We start from the raw sequence: 12,520 nt of genomic DNA, 5'->3' as shown, positions 1-12,520 counted from the left end.
GCTTAATTAGGTGATAATTATATTATTTATACTTTACACATTCCTATTGAGGATTTATAATAAATATTGTTATCCGTATGTTTTGGCATTTTAATATATCCTATTATTTTATCGTCACATTCACGCATTTGAGACGCAACGAATCAAGATGAAAATCTCTAATGTAATAATTAACCTTGTCAAAAGTAAAATGATGGAGATAAGTAATTTTGCTTTCCTTGGACCAGATATGTCGATGCAAACGAGCGTCAAGCGGCTGCATGAGGCCGCCTTAACGATTGTAGAAATATCACTTGACTAGACGGGCTGGACAATTCCGTTTCAAGTTGTATCTGCTGATATTTCAACAAATAAAAAAACACTATAAAATAATGAATCACAGTTTAATGTACAATAACATTTGTCGAACAAGCACAAATTAGTGTTAAATTATTCAGAGTTTCGGACTTCAGACGTTATACATATATCTATATAAGATATGAAATTATTTGATGGCAGGAAGAACATTACCTTACTGCTAACAAGTTTTTTTTTACATTTAACATTTCAAGTGATGCTTAGAGTGTTCCCAAGTAGACAAGATACATTTCGATCACCCATCGTTGATATCAATTGCTCTAATGTCCACATATTTGCACATGAACAAATCACAGTACGTATAGAGGTATTTCGAAATAAGTTTCTTTAATAATCCATTGAAATTCTTGAATTTTTGAACATTTTTGCTAATAACTTTTTTATTTATAGTTCTAAAACAAAAATGTACTGAATCCAAGTTATAGAGAATTTAATAAGCATCAAAAAAATGTCAACTTTTTTTGATCAGATAAACAGTTTGAGGGATAAATCGTAAAAACCATTACGATTAACTTCAAGGTGGAGGCCGTGGGGCGAAGGTGTCAACACCACAAACTTGGTCTTAGCTTTACTCAACTCTTCACCTACACATAAGAAAAATAAAACTGCCTCTCTTAGAAAACGCGATCCGCAAATGTAACATTTCAATGGACTATGAAGCCTAATTGGATTACAGAGACAGCAAGACACTTTAAGGTGATCTTTATCTTTGTGAATATTTTGTCACTTCTGTACATTCGAGCGATCTATGTCACTTGTCTAAAGGGGCTTGTACACAGTTGTAAGAACGTTAGATATAAAGCAATGTCTGTCCTCTACATAAATGAATACAGCCTCAATGGCACACAAAAATATATGTATTTGTTCCTATTTACAATTTTAGCGAAGATTCAATTTATGGTGATAACTCTTTTGTTCACGATATAATCTGAGATTAAAATAGATATTTACTTGTTAGAAAGATGGTGGATATAAGTAGTAGTTTTTTAATTAGGTAATAACAAAAAAAATAGATATCATAAATGATCATTCAATGTGTGATCATTTAATAACACGATTTTTAAGGCGACAATTTTTTTTTAGTTCAGTCGGCTCCACTATTCTTGGCATACGATAGGAAGGTACACTCACAGAGGAAAAAAAGGCAATTCTCTAATCCCCGTAAGCTCGTGAACAAAAGAATCAACGCCAACATATCTCTAAACATTAATCATATTCGATTCAGACTACATTATTCTTTATAGCAAAATAATGCATTTGAAAACAATATTTAATACAAATTTGTATATTTAAGACTACTCCATTGATAACTTTAGTTTCGCTATATCATTGATATTATGACATACTGTTATAGTACAATCGAGCACACAAATGTTTATTCACTCACTGCTTCGGAAAGATTGCCGACGTCTATTACCACTGTTGTGCACAACTGTACTATGTTAACAATAATAGGAATGATGACAATTTCATTTTTAATTGTCCGTCATTTAGATTAATTAATAATAATGGGTAAGTATGTTTTCCATTGATTGATTGAATCACATTTAATGGAAGTTTTGCGTGACGTCACTTATGTGTATAAATTTTGAGAAGTTGTTACGTGAGAAGCCCCTCCCCAAAACTTCAAACCATCTTTGTCACTTATATTTTTCAGGCACTAAACGCCTAATATTTTTAATTACCTATCTGGCGGACTTAAAACATTTTCTTTTCACACCGAGTCATCATCCCTATTCCTGATTTCAAAATCGGTAAATCTGGGAACGAAAACCTCATGAAATATCAGTATAAAAATATGTACATTTAGCGAATTTGTAAAGAACTTTTAAACTAAAAATCAATTGCATAATATATCACGTTTTTAGCTACAATAAGTGAAGTTTACCTTAATTACATATAAAGGGCAACTGTGTCACAGTAAAGTAGGTTGTGGAGCTCATAGGGCCTAAAACCACATCTTAAAGAAATATTGCAGTTTTGGAAGAGACTAAAACCTCATTTTAGCAGTCGCCTCATGAAAAATCCAGTATAAGTTTAAACTGATAACGGGTGGTAGTCGAGAGCAAAGCTCGGGAAAACATAGCCACTAGACACGATTGTTTAAAACGGACAGTATTAGATAATGGATACTACGTTCTATCTACCATTGGGAGTTTGGCAAAAAGAAATAAGTAGCCTGTCAGTTAGACTTAGAATAAATCGGATACGTAGTTTTTATTTTGTTGTGATAACACTTAACCAAAAAGAAAACTATTTAGCGTCTGTGCCACAATCACTGATTAACCGCTATCTGGCAGATAAATTGAAAAATTTGTCATTCTTGCTTAAAATCTATCAAGTCCCTTAATCACTTAAACAGGCTCTTAATCAGATAGAATCTCTGGTTACCTCACTTTTCAGTACTTTTCACCGACAATTGATATTCTCCCAATTCCTAAAATTTTCACCATATTTCTCGTATTTTTTTTTAATTTATTATCCAAAAAAAAATCTAATATTTTTGAAATCTAGCTGATCGTCTAATTAAATATTTTAGACAAATACCCTTATTAAGTTAATAACCTAGTACCTGAAAATTTCTTAAATACTTTTAATACAACCTCATAATATTGCGATGCACTTTTCCAAGCAACGAAATACATACTCTATTTCAATTACCTAAGTTTTAATATTCTTTAAAGTTTACGTATTTCATACAACACAACTACATTTCTTTTAGATTGTTAAGGGAACTTTAGATAGTACAGTTACAACAAATTGTAATCTATTCATATTGCCTTAAGGTCGAGATTTCATTTCTTGTAATAGAATGTGGGCTTTATCTCATTTAGAACGCGGGCTTTGTAATACGCTGGACTAGCGATTTTAGGAAATTAGCTGATCTTATTGAAAAATCGCTTTATTGATATATGTACCTAACTTATATAAAAATGAATTGCTGTTCGTTAGTCTTACTAAAACTCGAGAACGGTTGAGTCAATTTGATTTCAAAAAAAGTTGTATTTTTGTCTGCATTGTTATCATCGACTGTTAGGCGGTACGTAGTTCGCCGTTACGGCTAGTCGATACTAAAGGTCGTAGTGAGCATATTTTAAAATATACAACTTCCATACAACGCCATCTAGTCTCAAACCAAGCAAAGCTTTATGAGCACTAAAGAAATGAAACAAACATATTTCTTTGAAATGAAACGCGAATTATATGCCATCGTAAGCCAGTTAAGATAAATGTACAGAACAGTTACCATTTTTAGGGTTCCTCAGACCTCAAAATGAAAACATAGAACCTGTTTGCTAACATCGCAGTCCGTGCGCGATTACGTTTTAACATGGGTTTTTATATTTTTTATTCAGTTCAATGAAAGGTCAGTTTTATTGCTCGACCTAACAAAGAAACAATAGGGATGACGACTGGGTATAAAAAGAAAAAATCTCATTAGTCCCTCAGTTAGATAATTGAAAAATATTCGACACGTATTTTTTCCTTTTTCGGAAAAACTAGAATTGGCAAAGATTAACTGTTTTAAAGTTTAGGAGAGGGGGCTTGTGACGTAACGATATGGTAAAATTTATACACAATCGTGACGTCATGCGTAAGTTTCATTCACTGTAATTTGATCAATTTATGTTTGCGGGACAAATTAAAAAATACGTATCCATTATTATACAAAAAACTATAAGACGGACACTGCAAAAAAAAATTATCGTCATCCCTATTGCAAGTAGAAGCGACATTGCTCCTACAGAACCCAATATCGCTTCGTGAGTCTGTTCATCAAGTATGTTTTATTAGGGGTTATGGAACATATCTTGAGCCATTATGGCGTTGGACTGACAGGTTTGGCGCATGGACCGCCAATATGTTTTAGGGGTAGAGGGTCATGTGGTCGTTTTTAGACCTAGACTCCATGTCCTAAGTTTTTGTTGTTCATGCTTAAAATTATCTGGATTATCATCTTTAAAACGTTCTGACTTTTAGGTTGTAATCATATTTGCTTCAAATAACTATTATTGCATTATCTAATTTATTACATACTATTCTGAATTATTTATAAATATATGGAAGATGCAGTATCTTAAAAAATTTATTAAAATCCAATTAAAATCAATCACGCAAAAGGAAACTCTTCTCAATTTCATTAAATAACAAATATCTCCACTTTATTCTCTATAATTCTACACAATCCCCCAGCATTTTCACAGTCCATGTGCCAAACACAGTTTGTAGTTAAAGTATTATTCTTTCCAGCGTATTACAATTATCAGGGGTGTAGAAGGCAACTAAACATTCATTCCCAGATCACCATCAACAATAAGAATCATTATATGATTGTCTGCACCATACCCCAGACAAATTACGAAAATCAACCTTAAGCGCTTATCAATAAAAGCTTTTATTGAACCAGTCAGTAGTGGGAAGAAAAATGTTTTTTTGGGTTTATAATAACTAAGGATATTATAAATTGATATCTGGTTTGTATGTACATACCCTTATCACACAAAAAGCGTCTTTATGTCAAAGCATTAAGTTTGATTTTCGTAAGACGTTGTAAACCAACTCAATATTTGTTGTTGACAAAAGAAAACTAAGCCAGTGTTCGAATATTCCAAGATTCAACTCTCAGTCAACGCTTTACAAAAAAATGACAACCAATTGGCTAAATTTAAAACAACTTATAGAAAATGGAAGAGTTTTAATACTATACATAATTTAAGTTTCGATGATCGTTGTATTTAAATTAATATTTGTTTTTTAATCATGATATATTCCGATTGGAATTAGAGAGAGAAATTACTTTACATAAAGCATATTTAACTTCTGTTATTTACATTACATTTATTTTATCTCCAAGATAATCACAAATTTACCGCGACACATTATATTAAAATACTCTATGACGTAACAATTCACGACAAAATTTAGAGCAGTGACGCAACAACTCCATAACCTTAATTGGCGATATCTTAGTAGTTTACTGACAGATAAAATAATTAAAAAAACATATTTAATATATTACTATTTAACTGACGGATTGAAGAGATTTTTGAAAGATTACTTAAGTCGACATCTCTATTTTAGCGTTGATTGTGAAAACCTATGACGGCTGTTCACTTTTTATATATATTTTCGGATTAGTCCAATCGGAATATATTAAGTCATACGCAAGGCATAAACAAATGTGGGGAGAGAACGCTAGTAGCTTCCAACTACCGAAACCCGCATACGATGCGCGCGCACTTGGCTGTGATTGGCCAACGAAAATTATACTAGGAATCGTACACGACATAATAAGTATATACATTTTTTAATCTGTTTCTTATTTGAAACGGTTGCAGTATATGTTTTTTATCGTACAGTCAGAATATTAACTAAAATCGAACTTGTGTACTAGTCCGCATATTAGGAGACCAACAACGCAGGCATATGTACAGCGTGGCATGAGGCGCGCATCGCATATGCGGGGTCCTGCATGAGTCGCGGGGGGGGGGGGGGCTCAGCATCATGTCCCGTCTAATGAGGTGCTCAATGTTTTCAGCTGTTCCAAGCCAGCCAGGAGTTCTCTGTCAATAAAATTCACATGTTATTATACAGAAATACATTTACATTTGCTACAAACCGTTACTTTACGACTAAAACCTTATTTTATGATTTTATCATCTGTCAATGTTTTATGCGCTATTCATGCATGCGATACAAGGGTACTGAAAATCAACTTTTTTTTAAGTAACATCTCCCGCCGTAAGGCATTTCATCCTCATGTCGCGAGTTTCACAAACATACAAATCACATGCACAAAGACACCCAGAACAGGCAACCGTGGATCACACAAACGCTTGTACAATGCGGGGATCGAACCCGCGAAACGTCGTGCAGAGTGTGTTTTGGCGTGATGTTCTCAACCAGGTTTGGTCATTCAACAAAGTCGCCGTTTAACCATCATGTTGTCTTTGTCACGATTATGTAGAGAGTTGAGACGGTAAGATATTGAAGTTGCTTAGGCTCCCATACACTCAATAAAATTGTTTGTGTAGGTTTTCATTTAGGTCAAATACTTGATTTTACTGTATTTTTAAACTCCGATGCAAGAAGTAGATGTTATAAGTTCGACGTGTGCGTCTGTTTGTTGATTGATTAAGTTTATTTTGTAATAATTAGTTCGTTTTGTATTAAAGGTAAATCATGACCGAAAATCCGTCGAGCTATTTGAAAGGGGGTAAAAGGTTTTACGGTCGGGGATTTCAAAAACGTTTCATTACTTCTTGATGATAATGGGGATCTTATTGCGCCGTTGCTTCTGCAGCAAAAGCACTTAGGAAACGGTGAAGGGAGGGCGAAATGGGGTGCTGTTCAATGTAATTTGACCTTCAAAAAGTGCTACTTAGTATAAATGGCTTATTTGAATAAATATTCTTTGTTTTTTATTGGGAGCGTTCAAGTATTACGTAACGTAATTTTTGAAGATTCTAGAACCCCGCTTTCCCCTATGTAACGCATCGTAAAATTTTTCAGTACCCCTCCTCCCTAAAGGTGACGTAACATTTTACGTTTTCCCCGCAAAAATATAGATATGGTTGCGGTTTAGTAAGATTCTAAATTTCTAGTTTAATATTTGAATAAAAAAGGTTACATAACGCGTTGTATAAACACCCCCTGCCGCCCTTGTAAGGCACCATAACGTTTTAAAACCCTTCCCCTGCCCCAAGCCTGCTGAATAGCGTCACGTAATAGTAGAAGGCTCCCCGGCTGGCGGCGGCGGTACCTGAGCGAGGTCTCGGCCACGCGCGAGGCGCGGCGCAGGCCGGCGGCGGCGGCGCCCTGCCGCCCGCGCAGCTGCCGCGCCTCCTCCTGGGAGGACGACAGCTCCTCCTGACACCACACACCACAACTGATACACTCACATGCTTCCCAATTCTATACAACGGTACAATGGTGACATTAATCATGACAATGTCAACATTGTAGTACCACGCTATATCATTTTTCATATTTTTGAATAAATGAATAAATGCGGACAAACATCACATACATTGTTCTTAACCCAAAATAATCAGATACAACGAAGGTACCACAAACACCCAGACCCGAGGCAACATAAAAATGTGAATTTTTACTTTGACCCGACCGGGGATCGAACCCGGGACCTCAGAGCTAGCGATACCTTGAAACGGGTGCGTACGCAACTCGACTACGGAGGTCGTCGGAATGGAATGGTATTGGTTTTGATATCATCGACTAAACGGCACGAAATATGCCGCTCGGTTATTTACGTGCATCTCAAAATATAACAATTAATGTCACAAATGTAACGCCACGCTGTAGAAAGCTAGATAGATTTTATAATATTCTTTAGCTATAGCTGTTTTGAGAGAGCTCTGAGAACAATCTTTTGACAGGCCAGAGACCTTAGAAAGAACGGAATATAAACATTCTAGGACAAACTTTAAATACAGTATCTGAGCATGATATTAAGAAACATTTCCAAAAAAACTGAAGTTTTGAAATACAAGTAAAATAATATATTAAATAAGGATATTTGTTACGTACCTTTAATTTTTTAATTTGATTCTTCAATTTAGCTATCGTTGCTTCACTATCTGATGATCGCGGCGTCTGTAAAATCATAACAAGTTTTTAATAAAATTTTGAAAAGAAAAAGTTTTCAAGTTGATTGAAATTTGCTTATCCGCTCAAATTGCCGAAGACTGTTTATGAAGTACGATGGTATATATTTAATATAGGGATAAAGAAGACTCAATTATCCTAAGAAAGGTGTGTATATACTGACGGCGGCGTCCGAGGCGTGTGAGTCTTCGCGAGTCGCGCGTCGGACCCGCGCCAGTTCAGCGCGCAGCTGCGTGTGCGCCTCCCGCGCCACAGACAACTCCTCCTCCACGCGAGAGCGACGGGAACGTTCCGTGAACAACTCAGATCTACGAACAAAACATTTATCCATAACTAGCTGTTGCCCGCGACTTCGTTCCCGTGGGTAGAAGAAGATGTAAGTTATGATTTATACCCCTCCTGTATTTTTTTCACATTTTCCATTGTATCTTCGCTCCTATTAGTCGCAGCGTGATGGTTTATAGCCTAAAGCCTTCCTCGATTAATTGTCTACTCAACACAAAAAGAATTTTTCAATTTGGACCAGTAGTTCCTGAGATTAGCGCGTTCAAACAAACAAACAAACAAACTCTTCAGGTTTATATATTAGTATAGATAATATTGTATTCAAGTTATAATTATTTAATATCGCCCGACTAGTTGCGGAACTAGTCAGGCGATCCCGATAATTACCGTTATCAAATAATAAAAAATAAAATAATAAATAAAAATGTTTATTTCACCATCTTAGGTACAACATAACATAATTATGAAATCCTTTAAAGCAAAATAATTTTGAATTCACCTCGCGAAAGTTATAACAAGGCATCTTCCATACCAAATTCACCGATATCAGTCCAATTCAATTCAAAGAAAACGTGCTACTGAAGATTATTAAGGTCACAGATAATTAAGGTTTCAGCAAGCATATAGCAGTTACAGATGTTTTTTTTAGATTTGTTTTATTTCTAGAAACACTACCTACTGTACCATCTTGGTAACACCATACCATGTTTCTAGCAAATAACATTTTCTTATTTCCTGCATACTAACGAATATTACACAGTCATAACAGAATAAGTTTAATTATTCATCAACCAGCATAAAATAATATGCAATCTGGTCACGTGACATCAGGAAAGGAAGTCTTCCGCTAGGAATAACCGAGTATATATTATGCACGTTATAGGTCACAAACATCCGGATTCTTAAGAAATTTAAGCTTAATATATTTTAATTTACATGGTTGAATAATTAGTTATGTTTATTTATTGTTTTATTTTAAGTTGATTACTACCAACCTTATGCTACTTCTCATCCCTCCAAGAACATATGCGCTTAGTTGCATGACGTTAAGTATTTTTCGCTTGGAAGCGTAACAGACAAACTTACATTTACATTTATGGTATAAAAATAAATAATCCCCACTTTATTATAAGTAGGGATTGAGCTTTGGACGGAATAAATATTCGTCTTTCATGTGTAATAAGGGTTGCTGAGGAAAACGACGAGTTGGGATGGACACCGTGCGTTATTGCGGGTTTGCGTCCGAAATCGAATATTTCTAGACAGTCTTTAGAGTCTAGTCTAACACAGTCCTGACAAGTCGACGCTGTATTTTAGCCGGATTCGCCATCAAGAATCCTAAGTAGGTCCCAGTTTATCCCGAATAAAAGATGATTACCATAAATAAGCCTTTTCGATATTATGTTTTTAGACTTAGACAAAACATATCCTAGTCTTTCAGCTTATCTCCTGTCCGAAAAGCTTGTCTTTCGAGGCTTACTTTTAGACTTTTTCTTGTAACTGGCCTTTGATGTACCTTCGTGTCAATTCTGACCACGCTACGTATTGAAAACCACAGCTCAGAATGTTACGATCTATTTAAATATTAAGATATTGTTGTCTACTACTTTTGCAAATGTCTTACTATTCATATATTTAAATATGCTTTGTCGTAACAAAGTACGTATTATAAACTCTCGAGTGACGTATTATAATTATACGAATTTCGCGCATTCGTCATTATTTTAGAATTATTTTAATTTAGATATTCACATGTGAATACAACATGAATAGAAACAGTTTTGTGAATGAAGTAGTTGTGTAGTCAGCGATTATTTAAATATCTGACAACTTTTTGAGGAGCAGAAGTCATTTTAACGGTCTATCAATAAGGCTAACCAAATTGCTCAAATGTATTGCAACGACTTTCCTTTTCGATGAGCTGGGCAACTTAAATATACCCTTTTTCACATTATATTGTATTCAAGGATATATTTAAGTATAGGATTCATCATCGTCAGAGATGGCACAGTAGCACTGGTTAGTAGGGTAGAAACCCTCGTAAAGAAGGATTATTGTAGGAGTGCAAAAGAGATGCCGCTCTACACCGTGTATTACGCAGTCACGCTCCCACAATAGGGGTGATGACTGGGTATAAAAAGAAAAAATCTAATTAGTCCCTCAGTTAGATAATTGAAAAGTATTAGACACGTATTTTTTCCTTTTTCAGGAAAACTAAAATTGACAAAGTTTAACTGCAGTTTAGAAGAGGGGGCTTGTGACTTAACGATATGGTAAAATTTATACTCGATCGTGATGTCACGCTTAAGTTTCATTCACTGTTATTTGGTCAATTTATGTTTACGGGACAAATTAAAAAATTCTGATCTAATATACACGCGTACAAAAACTACAAGACGGACACTGGAAAAATAAATTGTGATCATCCCTATTACAGTAAGAGCCCGAGGACGCCAGATCTACGTTGTTTTATAAAAGCTGCTCGACCGTTGTTCTTACCTAAGTTGGGAACATCCGCTGACAAACTTTCAGCTTTTATAAAATAACATAGGTCTGGGGTCCACGGGCTCTTAGACCATATAGCAAGGTTTGGCGCTAGGCCCCTGTAGTGCTACCAGACCTGGTCCGCTCCAGCTCGGCTATGATCTGCTGCATCTGCTCGTCCTGATGCTCGGGCTCCGGCGACGTCCGCCCGGGGTGCACCGGCAGGAAGTCCGGCATGCACATCGACTCCGCGCCTGCAACACACACTTAACACATCAACATGTTTTTTTTTGGATCCAGTAGCCCTTTGAAATGTTAAAGTTAATGGCTCTTGGGTGGTTATTATCAGTATATCAGCCTATGCCATTTCTCTGACGGATGGAAGCTTTAAGCAAAGATCACCAACCATTACGGTTTTGGGAGGTCCGCAAGTATCCAAGTACTATTAATTATATCTGATTAATTTTGTGAACGGTTCCAAGAGAAAAATTGTCAATAAAACTTCAAAACTTATACGGCTTATGGGGTTCGTATCGAAGAAAAAAAACTAATATCTTTTTTTTGGCCTTGCACAAATTCATATAAAATTCTGATATATTCTACATTTGGATTTAATTACTCATCTCGAAAAAGTCGAATATGAATCAATCATTTTCATAATAAACTCTTTAAACGCCGAACGGTCGACCTGATCGATTCGGGGTCCATCATGTGAAACGAGAGGCTTTTAAAACTTTCTACTAATGTTTAAGTTGGGACCTAGAAATTGTGTGCTGTACTAACAGGCAGCAAACAGCTGACGAGGGCCAATCAAGGGGAAACCCAAGGCTAATTTAAGCTAAAGCAAGCTAATAGTCCGTGCATCCGGCGACTGTACTCCATTCTTCAAGTTTACTGGTCCCCCTAGTCCAACTGATCGTAATTATTTCATTGTGCGCTATTCAATTTAAGCCACATGGCATGTGACGTCATCGAACGTCATTTACTTCCTCGGTGAAACTAACAAGTGAGGTAGTCATTATACTGAGATACTGCAGTGAACATTTTAAACTATCAGCAAGTTGAGGATTTTTTTATCATAATCAATATACCTACGTAAATGTTAAAGAGATAATTTGCACTCAAAGTGCAAGGAGCTCTTTTATACGTGTATTATATTCCCTACTTAATATTATAAATGTGAAAGTAACACTGTTTGTCTGTCTGTCTGTCTGTCTGCTACGCTTTCACGTCTAAACTACTGAACTAACTTTGACACACATAGAGTTGACCTTGAGAAAGAACATAGGATAGTTTTTATCCCGGACTTTTGAAGAGTACTCTTGGAAACGGGATATAACCGACATGGACGCGGGCGAAGCTGCGGGCGAAAAGCTAGTTATATATTTTATCCACTTGGGTAAAAGCTAGCATATTTTATTCAAATTTAGTGTTTATATGATGAATTGTAAGAATAAAATTATACTTAGGAACAAAAACGTTTCTGTAATTACGATACACACGTAATAGATTACATTCTATGTTAATTTATTGGCAACAAGTTCAAGTGAAGTGACCATTGATTAATGAATACGAATATAATACTATTATGTGCTAATTATGCTACGGAAACATGAAATACAGGTGTGGTAGTGGGATGATTGATATCAAGAGTTCTATAATGAGTTTCTTTCACAATTATACCCAGTCCATTATCCTTTAATAGGACCTATAATTGAGTCACTTACCGCGATAAGACCACGATACTTTTTTAGGTGAAATACTTCGT

At 35.5% G+C, this 12,520-nt stretch overlaps 1 protein-coding gene across 2 annotated transcripts; it reads right to left on the bottom strand.

Moving 5' to 3' along the window:
• Positions 1–5,036: 5,036 nt before the first annotated feature.
• On the bottom strand, positions 5,037–11,387 carry LOC113498055. 2 transcript variants are annotated; one of them, XM_026877957.1, is made up of 5 exons: positions 10,889–11,387; positions 8,147–8,291; positions 7,906–7,971; positions 7,121–7,227; positions 5,037–5,921 (listed from the first exon to the last, which is right to left on the bottom strand). In XM_026877957.1, the coding sequence occupies exons 1-5, from the start codon at positions 10,993–10,995 to the stop codon at positions 5,861–5,863; spliced, it is 486 nt and encodes a 161-aa protein (XP_026733758.1). In that variant the 5' UTR covers positions 10,996–11,387; the 3' UTR covers positions 5,037–5,860. The 2 variants fall into 2 exon arrangements, with proteins under 2 accessions (XP_026733758.1, XP_026733757.1); XM_026877956.1 differs by lacking the exon at positions 7,121–7,227 and having other exon boundaries at positions 10,889–11,386.
• Positions 11,388–12,520: the final 1,133 nt, after the last annotated feature.

The sequence above is a fragment of the Trichoplusia ni genome, chromosome 10 (genome assembly GCF_003590095.1).
Source record: "Trichoplusia ni isolate ovarian cell line Hi5 chromosome 10, tn1, whole genome shotgun sequence".
Classification (NCBI taxonomy): Eukaryota; Metazoa; Arthropoda; class Insecta; order Lepidoptera; family Noctuidae; genus Trichoplusia; species Trichoplusia ni.
This window is presented reverse-complemented; position numbering and strand designations above follow the sequence as displayed.

Excerpts from the sequence above, each read along its gene's own strand:
- LOC113498055 (XM_026877956.1), bottom strand. The coding sequence starts at position 10,995 with ATGTGCATGCCGGACTTCCTGCCGGTGCACCCCGGGCGGACGTCGCCG. Across the intron at positions 8,292-10,888 it reads GCCGAGCTGGAGCGGACCAG|ATCTGAGTTGTTCACGGAAC; the intron begins GTCTGGTAGCAC and ends TTTTGTTCGTAG. Across the intron at positions 5,922-7,905 it reads ATCAAATTAAAAAATTAAAG|AGAACTCCTGGCTGGCTTGG; the intron begins GTACGTAACAAA and ends TTTTATTGACAG.